This window comes from Lutjanus erythropterus, chromosome 11 (genome assembly GCF_056507025.1).
Source record: "Lutjanus erythropterus isolate fLutEry1 chromosome 11, fLutEry1.hap2, whole genome shotgun sequence".
In the NCBI taxonomy this organism is placed as follows: domain Eukaryota; kingdom Metazoa; phylum Chordata; class Actinopteri; order Lutjaniformes; family Lutjanidae; genus Lutjanus; species Lutjanus erythropterus.
Window position 1 is genome coordinate 15,462,293 of NC_139327.1, and position 18,351 is coordinate 15,480,643.

The 18,351-nt window shown below is 37.9% G+C and overlaps 1 protein-coding gene across 1 annotated transcript in view; it reads right to left on the reverse strand.

The window, feature by feature from the left end:
• Window positions 1-8,292: 8,292 nt before the first annotated feature.
• ophn1 (oligophrenin 1) overlaps window positions 8,293-18,351 on the reverse strand; it is a 30,686-nt gene continuing 20,627 nt past the window's right edge. The window contains exons 17-24 of the mRNA XM_084730924.1: window positions 17,115-17,220; window positions 16,825-16,984; window positions 15,209-15,356; window positions 14,017-14,295; window positions 12,607-12,757; window positions 10,379-10,429; window positions 8,501-8,549; window positions 8,293-8,353 (exon numbers count right to left, since the gene is read on the reverse strand). Coding sequence (XP_084587050.1) covers window positions 8,348-8,353; window positions 8,501-8,549; window positions 10,379-10,429; window positions 12,607-12,757; window positions 14,017-14,295; window positions 15,209-15,356; window positions 16,825-16,984; window positions 17,115-17,220 — 950 coding nt within the window. The 3' untranslated portion in view covers window positions 8,293-8,347. The remainder of the gene's footprint in view (window positions 8,354-8,500; window positions 8,550-10,378; window positions 10,430-12,606; window positions 12,758-14,016; window positions 14,296-15,208; window positions 15,357-16,824; window positions 16,985-17,114; window positions 17,221-18,351) is intronic.

Consider the following 18,351-nt stretch of genomic DNA (forward strand, 5'->3'; position numbering starts at 1 on the left):
AAAAACAAAATGTCAAATTAACTTCTGTGTCATATTCTGGATAATTTAATAATTTTCAGTGTTTTATAACTGTAAATTCAACACTTTTTAACATATCCACCTTTCCTTTAAAAGCTTGTAGATGCATGCATCACGTGTTTGTATACCTGTATGCATTTTGCAACTGTTTGTAATTTTTAGCTTTACAGAAAGCAGTGCATGGATGTCCATGTATTCCTCCAAGTATCTGTTTAGTGTATACTGACTGAAAATGTCATCATTGTGTGATGCATGGGACATCCGTCAGGAGGCATGATAACATTTTGTTGTACAGTGTACAGTGATACGTTCACCACTGACAATCTGGTTCACATGTTCTTGTAACTGATTTGTATGTATATAAGTAGGGCTGGGCCATATGGACAAAATACCACAATATTTTTGACCAAATACCTTAATATTAACATTGCAACAATAGTAATATTAAGGCTATATATATATATTATATAGATATATATATTATTAATATATATAGGGATGGCTATTGGTGTTTTCACAAAATATTAATACAATGAGATTTTTGACAACTAATCATCAATAATGTGGCTATAAATAAATTTTCAAGGGCAAATATATAAATAAATATATAAATATATCAATATCCATGTAAGATGATATCTAGTCTCATAGCATAATAATTGATTTTATATCGATATATTGCCCAGCCCTACTTGTAACTCATGGATAAACTTCATTGGAGCATTTAGAGTACTTTACTTCTTCTTCATAAATGACTGTCTTCATGTCTTTACCTTGTCTTTTGATACAATATTTGCTATATGAAAAGAAATCGGGGACAAGAGGGAATCCAGGGGGAAACACAGGCGATCCATGAGACTATAACAGCTATTTATAGCCCTCACTCTTGAATAAATTTGTCTGCTCACATTTGAAAAAGCAACAGTTCAATGTAAAGTTGAAACTACACAGAAGTGTAGTATCCACATGATATGTATTTGCATGTGCAAAAATAGTAAAAAGATTTGGGGTATCAGCATTTTACAAACTAAGCACTTAGTGCTTTAAAGGGTTGGATTTTTTTTAAGTAGGGTTGGATGAGGTACTTAACCTCAGTATTACCTACATTAGATGGTTTCTGGCACACCCCAGTTTGAAGTTCACCAGGACTTCCAGCAGAGAAGCTAAACAATACTGCTTTAGACAGGGTCAGCAACAAAAGGTATTTTAGCCACCTAAAAAAAGGTCCGCAAGAAAAAATCCAGTATTAGTTTAAATGTACTCTATATTTAGAATATTTTTACCACTTTACTTTGCTGTCAGACAGCCTTTTCCAGTGATAAACTGTTGTTATATAAGCCAAAAATGGCTCTTTCCAAACCAACCAGACTCCTTTGGCAAAAACAGTCATTTAACCTCCCAGAACATGAGAGTTGCTGGTCTACCGTTGCCTTGATTGGTTAGTTTATTGTACATGTGTTCTATGAGGTAAAATTACTGTTTTTGCCAGTGGAGTCTGGTTGGTTTGTAGAGAGCAATATTTGGTTTATATAACACTGGTTTCTTGTGGAAAAAGCCTCTTTGATAGCAAGGTAAAGCAGTGAAAATATTTCACATTTAGTGTGTGCTTAAACTGATACAGATTTGTTTAGGTTTTCTTTTTTTAGGTAGCTAACATGTTTTGCTGCTGACCCTGACATCAGCAGTACATTGCTTAGCTTCCATGCTAGTACTCCTCTCCTCTTCTCCATACTGGGGGTGTACTGACTGCTATCTACTGTAGGTAAAACACTGACTGATAAGTACCTCACACAACCCAACTTCAAAAAAATGAACTTTGCCTTTCAGTGATGTAATATTATGCAAAAATTCAGATACAGATATTTATCGAGCCTTTACAATTCCTGAATGCACTATATTGTAAGACTGTGGTTACAGTTAACATTTTACTCTTTATCCTTGAAATTAATGTTGGTTCTAAATAATGTTGTAGATTTTTTATGCTGTTTTAGCTTTGTTATGTAGTACACAGGACAGCACTACCAGTGCTAGTTGATCACACACCTCAACACAACACATTTTTAATACTGATATGATTTCGTCACAGTAGGCTACAGTGTTTGTATTCTGTCAATGGATGATAACTGGTATGTGCCCAGTGTACCGCATATTAGCTTGGTTCTTTGTACATGCTCTGGTAACTGTATATATTGATTGGTTTGATGTCTGTTTTGGTGTCCGAACACTTGACTTTTAAAGTCATCTCTTGTATGATTTATACCTTCTGTGATGTGTGTTTTTCAATATGTGTGTTTTTCAAATGTGTAAAGCTGCACCATCTTTTAAAGGCAATTAAAAAAATTCTGACTCTGAGGATGGCATAAGGTTGTTTTTTTTAAAGTTCAATTGTATAATTGACAAAGTATATGAAGTACACAGTATTTGTTTTTAACAATGTTTGCTTTTACTGTCTGCATTTTATTATTATTATATAAACATTAATCTCAAGTAAGAAGAGATGATTTATGTCATATTTAACTACCAGCTATTTTCCATGCAGTCCCTGGGCAGGTACACACAGAACAATTAGCAAAAACATTTGTTTACATGTACACCAGACCGTTAGGTCTTAACTGTTACTGTGACTTATATGACAGAAATGACTCGGACTATGGTGTTAACTCTTTTTTTCTGCAACTGCAGCAGAGGCTTGTAGTGGCATAGCAACAATAATAACGCAGCTAGCATACTCCCTTTTGTGTTCCTCCTATGAAGGTTGTGCACGCCCAAAATACATAATATCTTCTTATGTCAAGCTTAACTTCTCTTTTACAACAACTTTTCTTTCTCTATAGTGTCCATTTTATTCTGTTTCTTTTTTAGAGCAACAATAACACACTATGAAGAATTCCCTGACATGGATCAGTACAGTCTATAAGTTCAGGTGGGCAGGAGGCCACCACTCTCTCGCAGGATATCTGCAATCTGAAGGAACATTAGTGTCCTTCCATGGTGAACATGTTACAGGTGCTGGTGTACAGGGAGGTGTCTCTGTTACTTTTGCAGGGACATCTGCAGCTGAAACTTCGGCCTCTGATGTGGCTGAGTTCTGCACTTGTGCAGAGAGGTGCACTGGCATGTGTGTATCTGATGACTCTCCCACAGACAGCTCCACAGACACAGGTGGAGTATGGAGGAATTGGTCCATGTGCCTCCTCCAGACACGGTCAGCAGATTGAACTGTATAGGACACTGGTCCAGTTTGGGCAATAACAGTGGCAGGGACCCACCCACGCCTGCCACGGTAGTTCTTCTGCAGCACAGGTTCACGTTAGGTGAAAACTCTGTCTTTGGCCTGTTGTTCTCTGCTCTCTTTGTAGCAATGGACTTAGAGTGGAGGACTCATCCTTATTTGTTATTGTCAATTCACAAGGTTCACATGTCTTGCACTTGCACTCCTGCAGTGTTCCTGCGACCAGCCCGAGGAGTCTGGGGAGGAGGGGGCAGGGGCAAACAACTCACTTCAACTATAGATCATATATTAAATAAGATTTCAACCTATTTAATATGGCATGTATAACTCCAACTCGTTCGACTGCAGTACTGATTTTAACTTTCACAATTGCTAAAAGCTGAAGCTTCTTTAAACATCAATCAACCGTCTGAAAACACAAGAGACTTTCATAACTTAAAACATTATATTTGGACAGAATGTTGTAATGATGGCACAGTACAAATATCTGTACTTTCTACTCCTGACATTTTAAAAACAGGCTTGTTGTTTCATTTTTAATGCATTTGAGTGGAATTATTGATTATTTTTTATTTTGCTTCACTGTGCGCTGTCTTCCCAACATCAAGGCTGATTTCAACCCAAATGGATGGGACAACAACACATATAAAACATTATTCCTTGGTGTGTCCATGAGCGTACATCAGGAACAGCAGATGTAACAAGACGAAAATGTAACACAATGATACAGTAAAGGAGGTAGACTCACCCTTACCATAATAAGAAAGTATCTGTGCTTCCGCTTGAGTAAATAATGTGTGTACACCACCTCTGTTAATGTCACCTCTGTTAGAAACAACTCAAATTTGAGTCATGCTGAGGTTTAAAGGAGACTCCATTTAGTAATGCTGTCCAAACAGCAAGTTAGAGCCGTAGGCGGTATATTGACTAGGTTAAATCTCTTTTTAATATATGATCAATGGTTGAAGTGAGTTGTATCTCCCTGCCCCATCTTCTTCAGAATTAAAGCCAGATCGCCAGCCAGTTACGGGGACACTGAACCTAAACAAGTTCAAGATGAGCGCAACATCACACTTGAACAATGACTAGTGACAGCGAGTTTTGAACTGTAAGTTGATCAGTTGTTTGTAACTCTGTCAAGTGTCTGTCATTGTAAAGTTAAGCCTGTTATCCTGAAAACAAAAGCCCACTGCTCTGAAGATGCACACTCAGGAGTGGGAGTTCAGCGACGTGTCATTTAAACTCTATATAAAGTGAATAAACATGAAACAGATGTTCCACACTGGAATGAAAATTTCAAAAAAGAACATGCTGGCTGTAGTGTTGTTGTCAGAGATGGCGATATTTCGACTTTCCTTAATGTGTGATGATATATCATGATCATTTTATGATTTACTACAATAAATATATTACACATTTCTCCTAACTTGTCATTTTAATTGGATACACTGCATGAAAGCTAGGTAAGAGAGCTGGGTAAGAAAATCAAACATTGAACGGACAATATGTTCAAAATATTTGTAGTTGTGTAGAGAACTGCACCATAGATAGATGGCAAGCATGATGCTGTTAGGTAAAACATGGAAATGTAATTGATACTCAGGGGGTACATGCCCAAAATAAAGTAGTAGGTGAATACATTTAAGTCAGGTTAGACAGTAAAGCGTGTGTTCGCTTCAGTGAGAACACACATTATTTTGTTCTTGTGTGTGTGCTCCCTATTTGAGAGTTTTGCACATGGCTGAACACTGTATAAATTAACTGAAGCACAAGGTCATATGAAGTGGCACAAAACTGGCGAGGGAATTTCCACAGGTCTCTGATGTGGACCAACCAGATCCACTGCTGAGGCCACCTGGTACAGTAGTTGTTAGTAATCACAGTGAAAGTCGGTAAATTAAAAAAAGCAGAATGAAAAAAGCAGCAGAGAGGAGGCAAGGTTTCGACTGGCAGTGAAGGCTGGAATGTGGTGGGAGAAGTAGACTGCAAAATAAATACTGTACAAAGTCCCACTGATAATAGTTTTTTTCATTGTAACTTACCCAGTTATCTTGTAGAATATCCTGTTGGGGCTGGATGGGTTCCTCAGTTAACAGAGTGTGTATGAAGGCTGTGAATCCCCCGCAGTGGCTGTGGGCTCAACTGCCTGCCTGTAGCCCTTTGCTGCGTGCCATTTCTGACTCTCTTTCTATTTCCTGTCATATCCTCAACTGTCCTATCATCTGAATGTACGAAAGACTGAAAAAAAAAAAAAAAAAGAAAGGCCAAACCTCATGGAGACACATGATTGAATGAGCATGGCAGTATGATTGAGTTTCAGAAAAGATGACTATGACTATGACCACAGAGCCACTTGATTTGGTTGGCTTTTTGAGGCTTGTTTGAGTACTGAGCTGCACAGGGAATGGACTGGACAGGAGGGAGACACACACAACATATTTTTATAACTTTTTAATTTACTGCTATTAGTCATGCTAGCAGCTTTACAGACGTCAGTGTTGGTTTGTTGGTGGGTCTGTCGCTTTGTTCCACACTGAAACATCTCAACAACTATTGAGTAGATTGTAATTAACGATGGTGCACACAGGATAAAGACATTTGGCTTCTGGTGAAGTGGTGATATCTGCTGATCCCCTGACTCTCCATTTGGCGCCATCTATGACTCAATATATCAATGCATTATAGTCACAGCATTGTTTGATGCTTGACTCCGACTGGTCAGTAACAGCAGTGTTTCAAACTTTTTACATTCCCATACATCTGAAAAGTGTGAAATACTCAACACAGGTTCATGTGCTTGAGAAGACACATATAACTCAACTGTTCAAACGTTTGGCTGAATTTGAGAGTCAGAGCCTTACATTGTTTCCCACACAGTCTGTGCCTGTTTTTTGCAAATCGCATTATTTCCGCATACCTCCTACATCACTTCATTTACCCCAGTTTGGGAAAAAAGGGTAATAAAGCCATTCTGTGGTCTGTTACTTCTGATAGCCTGTTGCTAAGGATGCAGTCCTAATCATAGATTATTGAGGACTGAGCAGAAGCAATGAAATAATTTTTTAATCAATAGTAGGGTGATATATGGTGAGCGGGCCAATATTGCGAAATAAATCCCTTCAGGGTGATTCAAGACCCCAGTCCTGCATCACCTGTTAGGGTTATTTCACAATAATGACTCACTCACTGTACTTTATCCCTTTCTTAAATATTAGCAAATGGTAGCATGCTAACACACTAAGATAAGATTTAACTGCTTGGCATAAGCAACATCCTCAACGTCATTGTGAGCATGTTAATTAGTTTTCCAGTCCAGAAAACTGTAACTGACCCAAGATCAATGTCAAACCACCATGGTGCAATTGGCCTCTAAATATTTCATAAATCTGTTCTTCATTGCACCTTCAGCAGTCTACTCCACTGTCGGGCTGACAAGATTTAAACTATAATTCATCAGCCCACCGTATCTTCAACTGGTATTTCCAAATTGCTATAGCACACCTGTTAATTCTGCACAGAATACGATACTAAACTGCCAATTTCTTTTACTAATGACTGATTTCTTCTATTCTATTCTTCTATTCTACTTTATTTAACTGTTGCTCAGTGATATCATGAGTCTTGTTAAACCATTCTGCACCGCTTTGTTCTCTTTTTTTGTGGCAGGTGATTCCAGACTTTTGAAATACAGTGCAACAGTTTGAATTCTTACTGAACAAGAAGTATTGCCCAATTTTAGCATCTTTTGCACGAGTTGTCCGTTTCACAAGTAAGCTTGCACTGGTGTAAATGCATCTGGCACTAAGTTACAGTTTACTGCAGACCTGTTTACATCACAGGAAGGAGTGATAAATCTTTTAAGAAAACTGTTAGCCTTTTCTTAATTAAGTGCAAATGTGTAATACAGGTAATTTGAGTGATTTCAGCATATTGACTGAGGAGAGGACTGAAGCACAATTCAGTAACACAAAAGTGAATGTTAATACACAGCTCCTTATTAAGAATATTCATGACTCATGTTAACAACTCTTCATGTTTATTTTTCTTTTTGAAAACAAATCAAACCAGACAACAACCAGAATTTTCAAGTTGGTTATCAAAGAAACAACAGGTAAAATTAACATAATGACCATTTTAAGAACAAAGAAACAAAAAAAAACAAGACAAAACACTGGAGTGTTATTTTCACATATTGTAACAATCAGTTTGTTTTTAATCCCTACAACTGGGTGCAACAAATTCAGGTAAACTTTGAGGACTCTCCTGTACAACCTGACGTACCAAGGTCAGGAGGATAGGAATGTACACTAGAGAACCATTTTAATAATTCCCTATTATACTTACACAAACTTTTATGTAAATTTAAACTACACTGGAATACACTTTATAGCAAAATACTTTTTGTAATGCCTCTTCAAAAGTGACTTATTATATTTGACTGACATGTTATGTCTCAGCTGACATACAGGAATAAAATTTGGATCTAAACATAATTTTTGACGTAGCCTTAAAATGATTTTGCTTGATACAGTCCCTTAACAGGACACAGCATTGTTCATTTAATAAAATCTGCAAGTTAATACGAAGACTAATACTTCTCATTTTCAAATTAATAATGATTAAACTGATTTAGTCCATTTTAACCAATTAGTCTTCTTTGGGAGATCTGTTTTACAACACTAAAAACAATCATCAAGAGTGCAGACAAGTAGTACACTGTTATAACCAGTTAGTTATTGGTCATTCAAACTTTTAACACTCTAAAATAACTACATTTTGTAAGACAAAATTGTCAATTGGTGTGAAACAAGGGGAAAACTGTATGTTACTCCATCCTAACTTTGGAATAATGACCCAGATTATTTTGCAAGCTCATTCAAAAGTCAGTTTTTCTACTGTGTTGCCTTACAACACCATTCTTACCATTAATGAAAAAAACAAAACAAAAAATCAAATAGAATCAAAAACATCCATTCACTTCTATGGAGAGCCGTTTCCTCAGTCTGTCCGATAAGGTCAACAGCGACCGAGTTCTTCTGCGGTGACTCCCATCAGCACATGGAGCGGTAATATGACGTGGCCTGAACCTCTGTTACGTTAATTCTGTGGAAACAAACAAAACATATGAAAAGAGACACGTTAAAACAGAGACAATAAAACATTTTCAGTGTATTACACAGGTAGAGCGCACTCTGGGATAACAGCCTAAAATAAATTCTGAATAAACTGTAAAATTTCAGTAAATCTCACCTCTTTCTTTACATTGGTCCCTGCTGATGGTGGTGGAGAGGTCGGTGGACTAAATTAGAAGAGAAAAAACAAAATAATTACACATCAATTTATGGTTTCAGCTCGACCACCAGACTCCCACCCATGATCTGCCCTAATGCTACAGTTAGTACTTTATACAAAAATAACTTTTTGTCATATTTGCTGATATTGTCCTTTTATGCTGACTGTAGCACACAAGACAGACAATATGTTAAAAAAAATAAAATAAAATCAGGTTCCTCTGGCTCCTTCTGGTGCTCTTGATGGCATCTGCAAGAATCCACTGCACCTACACGAAAACAGCCAATCAGAGTCAGCTTTCAACCTAAAATGTTGGTTTTCATTCCTAGGTCATCAAATACCATCCGGTTAGGACGGTATTTGATCTCTCGACAGCGGTACATGATAGTAAAACACAGCAGCTGTTGAATATCTGTGGCTCCTAGTGACAGGTTAAGAAGAGAAAGAAGTCAGCTGTGAATGGTCGTATAACACAGAACAGTCAAAAATAGAATTACTGTGAAGTGTAGGATGTACATTTGAATAAGACCTTCGGGGGGGGGGGCACTAGGTGGGTGGAGGGAGGAACCACTGGTTAGCTATTCTGTATCAGTACTGTACCTGTACTGAATGAATGGTGTCAATAAAAAAATGATCACAAAGGCCCCGTTGGGCAACGTGGTTTGGAAACTCCAGTTGTTTTTGTTGAGGTGCAGTGGATTCTTGCAAATGCTATCAGGAGCAATCAGAGAAGCCAGAGGAACCAGATTTTTTCTTATACTGTCCATCTCATTCTCACCATTGTCAGGATACAGTTACCGTTTCAGCAAATATGACAAAAAGTTATATTTTATAGAAGCTGTCAAGTGTAACTTTAAGGTCCCAGTGCACTGGATGATAACAGATTTTGCAGCTTCATTATATCTCACACTGTGTGAGACGGGTCTAATTATTAGTTGCAATCTGGGTCAGACTGTATGATATCTATTTTTAGGAATGTCAGACTGCAAACAGGTCAGAAAATGTGATGAATGCCAGACTCACTGTAGCACAATGGTCTAAGTAGAAAAAAAAATGTAATTCCAAGTTATCTTGTTTGTTTGTTACTGTCCAACCACCTGTAATGACCTTCAGAGGGCTGAATTGTTAAAGCTAAATCTATCCACACAATATTCATCTTACAAACTATTATAAACACTGTGTTGCTAATAGTCTCTCTGTTCAGGAGGTCCGACTCCTTCAGATGTGGGATAACAATCAAATGTCAAACGAGAGCTTCGTATGTCAGCACACACTCCCTTTTGGACGCGTTCATGTAAACTGTGTGTAACACTGATGGAGTAGATTACAATAAAGGAAGAGATAAACTACCTTTAATAAAACTCCCACAAACTCTGCCCACTCAAGAGATTCTTCATTTACTGCTTGTGCAGGGGTGGCCAGTGACAACCAGATGTGTTTCCACCTCTGTAATCATCATCAATCAACAGTAGGAGGAGTCTGACATGAGCCAAAACAGGACATACCTAATATAATGTACACATCCAACCACTTATTATTTATTTTCTGACAGCCCTAAAAACTAAACATCTTGATTATGTTTAGTGGCTAACTCTTTTTAATGACTAAAAATGTAATTTTTACTGCCATTACAAATAATATCATTCTAATCATTTTCACTGTCTGTGGTTTTATAACCCTTCATCTACTGTAGTGTAAAACCATCAGATACTAAATCAGGCTTATTGCCAAGCAGCATGAGGAATTTGCCTCCATGTTTTGGTGCATAACGATAAACATAAGTAGAAGAAAACTTTAGACAAACTGGAGATTAGGAAAAAAAAGGTTTATACGTACCTGCCAACTTGCCTGGAGGCATTCTCAAAAAACTTTGTTTTAGAGGCCACGCTGCAAAAAAAGAAAAAAAAGAAGAAGAAGAAGAAGAAAATTGTTATGCTGGTTTTACTGATTCCGTGCTTTTTTATTCTCTACTCTCCATGTGTATAGTTCCCATTTATTTTAGGGTGTTAGATTTATGTGGTACTTGCCTACAAAAGCCAAAGGCAGCCATGGTTTTAATAGACCTTTTTTAAGAGGCATATATATTGACATGTTCTAGCAGGAAAAGCACAGGTGTGACTGAAAACATTGGCTGTAGAGCATAAAATCAAAACAAAGAGCTGAGAGGTCCTAAAACGCTCCACAGAGCTAAGGTGATAATTCTCTATGAGCGCCCCCCTTCGCATACAAGTAATCCATTAATAATTTAATAAGAATGGGCCTCAGCAAAGAAACACCTGTGCAAGTGGTTTAGCAGTTCACCTATTTTCTCCTGCTCTGAATTTTCTCTGAGGTCCAGACACAGTTTACCAGTGGTCCAGACTTGTCACAGGAGTCAGTTATTTTGCTGTTACAAATAAACCGATGTATTGTATATTTCATTACTTTGACGCAGTTTTGAGTTTGAAAATCCTCTATAAATTACACTTCCTAATTAAGTTGACATTATTCTGCATTATTCTGCAATTCAAATTATGATAAAATAATAATTCTAAATGTATTCATATGGCCTAAAGATATCATCATTAATTTAATTTTGATATTACCATTACTGTCTGGTCTAGTGACCGTATCTTCACATGCAGGTTTACCACCGTTGCATCGCCTGACAGCAACATCACCTATTTTGGCACATATTCTGTTGTCTGTCGTCCATCTCTCCTCCCACTGCAGTCATTGATCGCCTTGCTGTGTGTGGCAATACTTTTTTTTTTTTTTGCCATTTTTATTTCAAATCATTTCTTCTTTATTTCAGTGACAGTAGGAGCCTCAGGTGACACGGCATTAACAGTGCTTGTTATTTAGCAGGTTGCTTAATTCTACTGCTGATGCTGTTAAAATTATAGACTTTCTTTTATGGATCTCTGAAAGCAGAACTTAAAGCACAGACTTGTAAAGTTCTTCCTTCATACTCTTTAATGCCATTTTCATGAATGAACACTTCCCAACATATGGTGCAGCTTTGGGGTGTTAATGGCCGCTTCTTAAGTCCCGTCCCTTTTCACTCTGGGCTACAAAGACAGTTGAGCAAGTTAGCTCCTTGGGCAAATTTCTCCCCTCCTGTTTTTTTTGTACGTATTTGTGGGTCTTGTCTACAGTGAAAAGAAATACAAATTTTGAGGATGGTTAAAAGATGTTGCTGGGGAACCTGTAAACGCTACATATAAAGTTCTGCAGGAATGAGTCCTAAAACCCAGAAATGACTTAGCATAGTAGCATTTCCGGTTCCCTCGTCTTGAAGTCAACAGGTTAGATGCCTGAAATAAGGTCTGTTGTCAACAAAAGTGTAAGAGATTTTCATGATTTGTTCTATGACATTATGAATTTATGAATTTAAGAAAAGATGGTTGCTAACAAGTGGCTAAATAAGATCACAATAGTTGTTGCAGACATTAATGCCCAGGAGACACAAATCAAGCGGGGTGTCTGGGGGTTGGCACCCACAAAATTTTGAGTATTAGATCGGGCTACTTCATTTCTGGTAAATTTCTATGCACCAGTTTCATAGTCCTCTGTGCTCTCAACATGAGTTAAAAGGACGTGAAGAGTCACTAGGAGGAAACCACAGGAATCAATAATATTTAGGATTAAAACATCAGAACAGAGAGATGGGCAAAAAGTTTGGTCTGTTAAAATAATCAGTTTAGTATATTTGGAAAAAACGTGAAACCACTGACGAACTTGGGAACAGCAAATGACCTGGAAGACTACAGAAATCACATATTTGTGAAAATACTTTTTTTTTTTACTGTCAAAATTCAGAACAACTGCCCTGGATGATAGCACTGAAATAAAGATCGGCCAAATAATTTATCTAGGGGCTAACCTATGAATATGTACATAAAATCAATGTCATTTTATCCCTCAAGTCCCCTTGCTTAAATTCTGAGCTCTATTGTTCTACTGTTCTTAATTAAATCCAGTAGTAGTAGTTGAATATATGTTGGACATTTTGATCATTCACATGACTAAAAGAATCCATAAAAAGGTGGAAACAGACTAGTGAATCTGTGAAGAGCACTTACTAGGAGGATGTGGCCGTGCCCTCGCTGCTGGCTGCACTCGGGGTCTTTTGTGGAGCGGGTAATCTGGAGGGGGGCTCAGGAGGCCTGACTGGAGGTCTACAAATGGGATGTTTCTCTGTGGACCTCGCTCTGGTCAGACCCTCGGAATCACCTGAAAAACAAAAACAATACCAAGCTGCATGTAACAACACATGAGAATGGAAAGCATTTAAGGAATTTGCAATCAAATTGTTCATGGCAAAATTAAAGACTAAAGGCTGTGATGGGTGAAGAGCTCAGGAGACACGCTTTGATGTTCACGACAATATGGATCTCCTGTTAGAATAACAAATGATCCAGACAATGACAAGCTGAGAGTTACATATTTTATTCGACAAATAAGGAACCTAAAATTAGCGAAGACTTTCTGCCTGCAACCAAGCTATTAACAGTGACTGCGTCACCCACCAGAAAAGCTGACACAACATTTATTTGATTTTTCCCTTAATTACCAGCTTCTTGGTACCACAGTTCCCTTAAAATCAACAAGTTATAACCAACCATTTATTTGTTTAAAAATAAGTGAAATGGTGGAAAACCAATTACAGTGACTAATAGCGAACAACTAAAAGCAAGGATACAGCAGCAGGGCCAACGCCTGTAAGAGCAACACAACTAGCAGCACTGAAGGCCCTTTTAGCTCCAACGTCATGACTGCGTCACAGTGTTAGCTGGAGGCAAACACAACATAATTGTGTAATAAAATACAAAGACAAGGTTGACAAATTTACAAGAGGAGGCAAATAATATTTAATTGAAAGTATTTCACAAAGTTTAAAGATAGAGGTCTGATCTTAATGAGAAAAACAAGTAGAGCTGAATGATTTTTAGAAAATAATAGCAATTATCTGACTAATTGAAATATGATTAGCAATATTAGAGAAAATTAGAATTTTGCAAACTTTAGCTGACTGACATTTTCTTTTGTCCTGGACCATTCTGGCATCCCAGCATATCTGGCCAATACATGTCAACATTGCACCACATCTCCTTAGTCCTCACTTTTTAAAAATCCTATAAAATCTGGAAGAGCCTGTTTTGTTTCAGATTAATAAGCAGGGATAGTTCACTCCCAAATCAAAAATACATATTTGTCCTTTTACCTGTAGTGTTGTTTATCTACCTAGATTGTTTTGGTGAGAGTTGCCGAGTTTTGCAGTACAAAAAGTGTCATAAAATACATTTGAAAACTCAACTTCCAACGTGAAATGGCTCATAATAAGGTTTGTGGATTATCTTGAGTAAATGGGTCATGTTTTGTGGAAAGAGACAATACTATTCAGTTTTAAAAATGATTTTGTATTTGGTGCTTGCGGTGAACTCTCCCTTTAAGGAAACATCAACTTCATTAACAAATAGGGTTCATCATACCTTCTCTGTTGGCCGATGTGCCCTTCGGCGGTGGTCTTTTGTTCTGGAAGGACGGTACTCTGCTCACGTAGACTCCGGACTCCCCATTCGCCGCTGAAGAAGAATCTGGCCTTTGCCTCGTATCATCAGAGTCTGTCTGTCTTTCCTGACGGAGAGACTGTCTGGGCATTAACGCTTGTCTCGGAGGAGGTTCTCTTGGAACAAGTGGTTTGGTCCTCTGCAGGGGAACTGGGTTGGTTGAGACGTCCTCGTCCAGGACAGAGCTGTCATTCTGGCCGTCTGTTACAAAGAAACAACACAGCGATTAACGCAAAGTACTGGCTACTTCGAGTGGACTCAACAGCTAAACACTGAGATAAAGAAAACGATGTTGTCTTGGTATCTGAGTAACGCTTTTCCTCTATGAAATAATACAAACTATCTTCAATGGGCAAGGTTAAAATTAATCTGAGGGTCACTTAAGAACACAATGCAAGTAAATGTCAAAAATTAATAACAAGTGGCTCAGCACTTCATTGGTTTAAGACCACACAAAACTATTTGCGGATGAATTCAAAGCTTGCTCTGAAGTTTGGATTACTCATAGAAAGCTGGTTATTTGGCTACACTGAGGAGTGAGTTAAGAACAGTTAAATATCACGCAACACAGGGACGACAAGCAGTGGGTGCTGCAAATCTCTCTGCCACAGTGTACGAGAGGACGGGGACACACCCACTTAATGAGGGGTTTAAAAAGACAGAAAATTACATGATTTAAGCAGAGGGATTAAAAAAAAAAGTCTAATGTGAGAAAAAAGATGAATGTGAGAAAAATGCAGAGTAGATTAATTTATTTGTGCTTGAAATAGAAATTTCCAATCAATATTGAAATGATAAAACATTAAAAAATAAAGGACAGTGAATAGATTTTGATTTGACATTCTTTGATGAGCAAATGAATGACTCCATGTTTAAAGACGTGTAATAATTGTTTCTAATGGTATTTGATGGACACACACTCCAGTAACTCACATTTTCTGTACTTCAGAAAATGTTAAGAAATGACCCTGCAGGTGTGTTTGGTACAAATCTTTTTAGGAGTATTTTAAAAGAAAACATCAAAAATAATCTACTGTACATTCAGCACAGACAGGATGGGATAATGATGAGGACGATGATGATGACAATCAGGCAACGGGAGGCTGATAATTACTTTCTGTGTGCTGAAAGTGGTCGTGACTAAGAGCTTGATAAACGCGCGCTGGTCGCTTGGAGATTGTGATGGGTTGCCGCTTCCTCGGGGTGATCCGCGGAGGAGGGACAGGTGGGGCGGTGCTGTCCTCTGGCACATTACTGAAGATCTGTGATTGGAAAAATAAAAAAAGGTTACACTACTACTTTGCTTCAGTAGCAACTATTCCAGGTACATACAGCCTGTAACTTAGTTGAATGAATTAAATGATATACATGAGAAAGATAATGAGTGCTATTTATTTCAGAACGATCCTCACAAACTGGACTAAGTACAAATACCAAATTAGTGACTACTATGGCAAATAAATCCCTCTGCTACACAAAATCACAGCATGAAACATACATTAAAAGTTCAACATTTTGAAAGACACTTATTCTCTTTCTTGCCACAAGTTACATCTGTCGATTGACACCACTCATATTTGTACCACTAACATATACAGAGATAGACAACATGACAGTTCTCCAAAAGTAAAGCCCAAACATGTTGTTTGCCCCCTGGTGGCTGGTTGCAGTATAGGTCTTAAACCCTGCCCCTCCATTTTAGTCAATAAGACGTGGGCCAAAAGTCATAACATTAAGCTTTTTATGTGTTCCTGAATACACTGGGCCTTGCTTCTTATGCAGCGATTAAATTAAAAAGATCGCCGTGCATGATGATGTCTTGGGAGGATTTCTCTCCTGTCTGTATGTCTGCTTAGTACACACAGCACTGTGTCAACGCTACAGAAAGTGTCCACACATTTCCCTCACTCTCTCTGCTTAAACACAACTGACAAATAAATGGAATATGTATATCATTTAAACAAAAAGCACTGAGCATGTAACACAACAGCGTGCTGGCTCACCCTTTAATAAAGAAAATGAGTCATTTTACCTTGAACAACACAGAGCTGCTGGTCTACAGCACCACATGTATTCTATGAGGTAAGATGACTGATTTCACCAGTGGAGTCTAAGTGATATTTGTAACAGTCGATTTCCAGCCCAAAAAGGCTGGTTGACAGCAAGGTAAAGCAGTGAAAATATTCTAAATATAGTGTACTCTTAAACTTATGTTGCTGTTTTTTTAGGTGGACTTTTTTATGTGGCTAAAATATGTTTTGTTGCAGTCCCTGTCCACAGTAGGGCATTGCTTAACTTCTGTCTTGGTACTCTCCAAACTGGGAACATGTGAACCACTATCTACTCTAAGAAATACACTAACTACAGATAAAATATCTTACGCAATCCCACTTCACATAATCAAAACTCTCCCTTTAATTAGTATCACTGATAACACTTGTGTTTACACTACATTTCATTTCCATATTTTGGGTTAGGGTTAAAAAATTTTTGTTGAGTCTAGATGGGAACCCTAGATTTGCGAAAAATTCTTGTGAGATCTGTTTGTGTTGTTTCTTTGTTGTGCAAACTAATTATGTGGTTAAAAACTGCTCAGATTTAGGAACAAAAAACACTCGTTTAGGGCAAGATGATGGTTTGGGTTACTGTCGTGGGTCTGGGGTTCCCATCTAGACAGGACAATGTTTTTGGTCTCAGACCGGACAAAGGCTGCATACTCTGAGAACGTACCTTTTTGTAGTCCTCAATCATAATTTCAACAATGATATTTTGGAACTTGATATCCAACATGGCCGCCACGGTCTCCTCCTTCGCTCTCATCAGCGTGGGTCCAAAGATAACAGCCATGTTTGAGGGAGTCATTAGGTTTTCTTCGCTGTGACTGCACACGCTGTGAACAAACATCAAGTGAGGTTAAATAAAATGTAACTCAGCTGCTGGCGCAGTACACTGACACATTAACTCGGCTCATTTCAGAAAAGAGAGCAAAAGGTGCCAGTGTGGGCGCCGCGAAAACATACTTGATCAAATGTTTGATAAGCATCTCCAACATCTCCCGATTCTTCTCTGGTAGTTTGTAGGTGAGTGAATGAATTTCACTCAGTCGAAAGTCCAGGTTATCTGACTCTGTGACACAAAGACAACACAAAATTACTTAATGGAGTTCATCTGCAGCTTCTGTAGACCTAAATCATAAGATACCAGAGTGACTATAAAGGGCTATGATATTTATTTCCATGTGCATCATGTAGGCAAGAAAAAACTTTTCTTCATACGGTTTCATTTTGATAACAGTGGTATAACTTAAGATTTAAATTCTCTGAAAACATTCATGATGAGTAAAAGAAATGATACAGAATATATAAACATGAAATGTAGTCGGGTGCAGCCAAACACTGCAATTGCATGAGACTAATAAAAGAAAGTCTCCAGAACAAACTCAGGTCGTATAAAGAGCAGCCTCCATTCAACTACTGCATGACATTTCCAGGAAACTGAGGCCACCAGTCGTCTTGTTGTAATGTGCTGACAGAATGAGGCTGGCACTATAAACTCACTGTCTTCACTGTTTTGTGTGACAGATATAAACAAACAGCAGACTCAGATTTCTATTATTGTCTTCCAGACTGACCTTGTGCTGCCTTTTAAACTCTCGCAGCCCGCACAGTGTTGATGCACAAATGCCTTTTGTGCGTCTGGCATTCAGGTTTCTATCCAGGCAGCGTTTTATTCATGTTAAACACTTTGTTCTGAGCAACTCTCACGGAAGAACTATTTTCTTTCTATAGTAGAATCTACCAGAACTACTTTCCTCCAACTAGAAAGAAAGTAATTCCCACATGACACTGCTCACAACAAGGTTTGTGGATTATCTTGAGTAAGCAGGTCATGATTTCTTGAAAGAGCCACTGCTGTTGAATTTTTCAAATGTACTTTTTTTTGGCACCACAAGACGAATGCCATCCAGTTCCATGATATTCTAGAGAAGGCAGACAGCTCTACAGCCAATATCTCAAAAACATGATAACTAACACGAAAACAATTTGGATGGATAAACAGCACTACATGTAGACATACACAGTACTTAGAAAACATGTTGTTGCAAATACACAAAACGACACAACAGTGTTTCCAGAGGACAGTTAAAGTACTGAAGACAGCTAGGAAATGTTTGTTTTTGCCTTGTTTTGTGACTCGCAAAGTTATTGAAGTAGATCATCTGTTTATGTTTCTGACTTCTGTGCATTTTCAAAATGC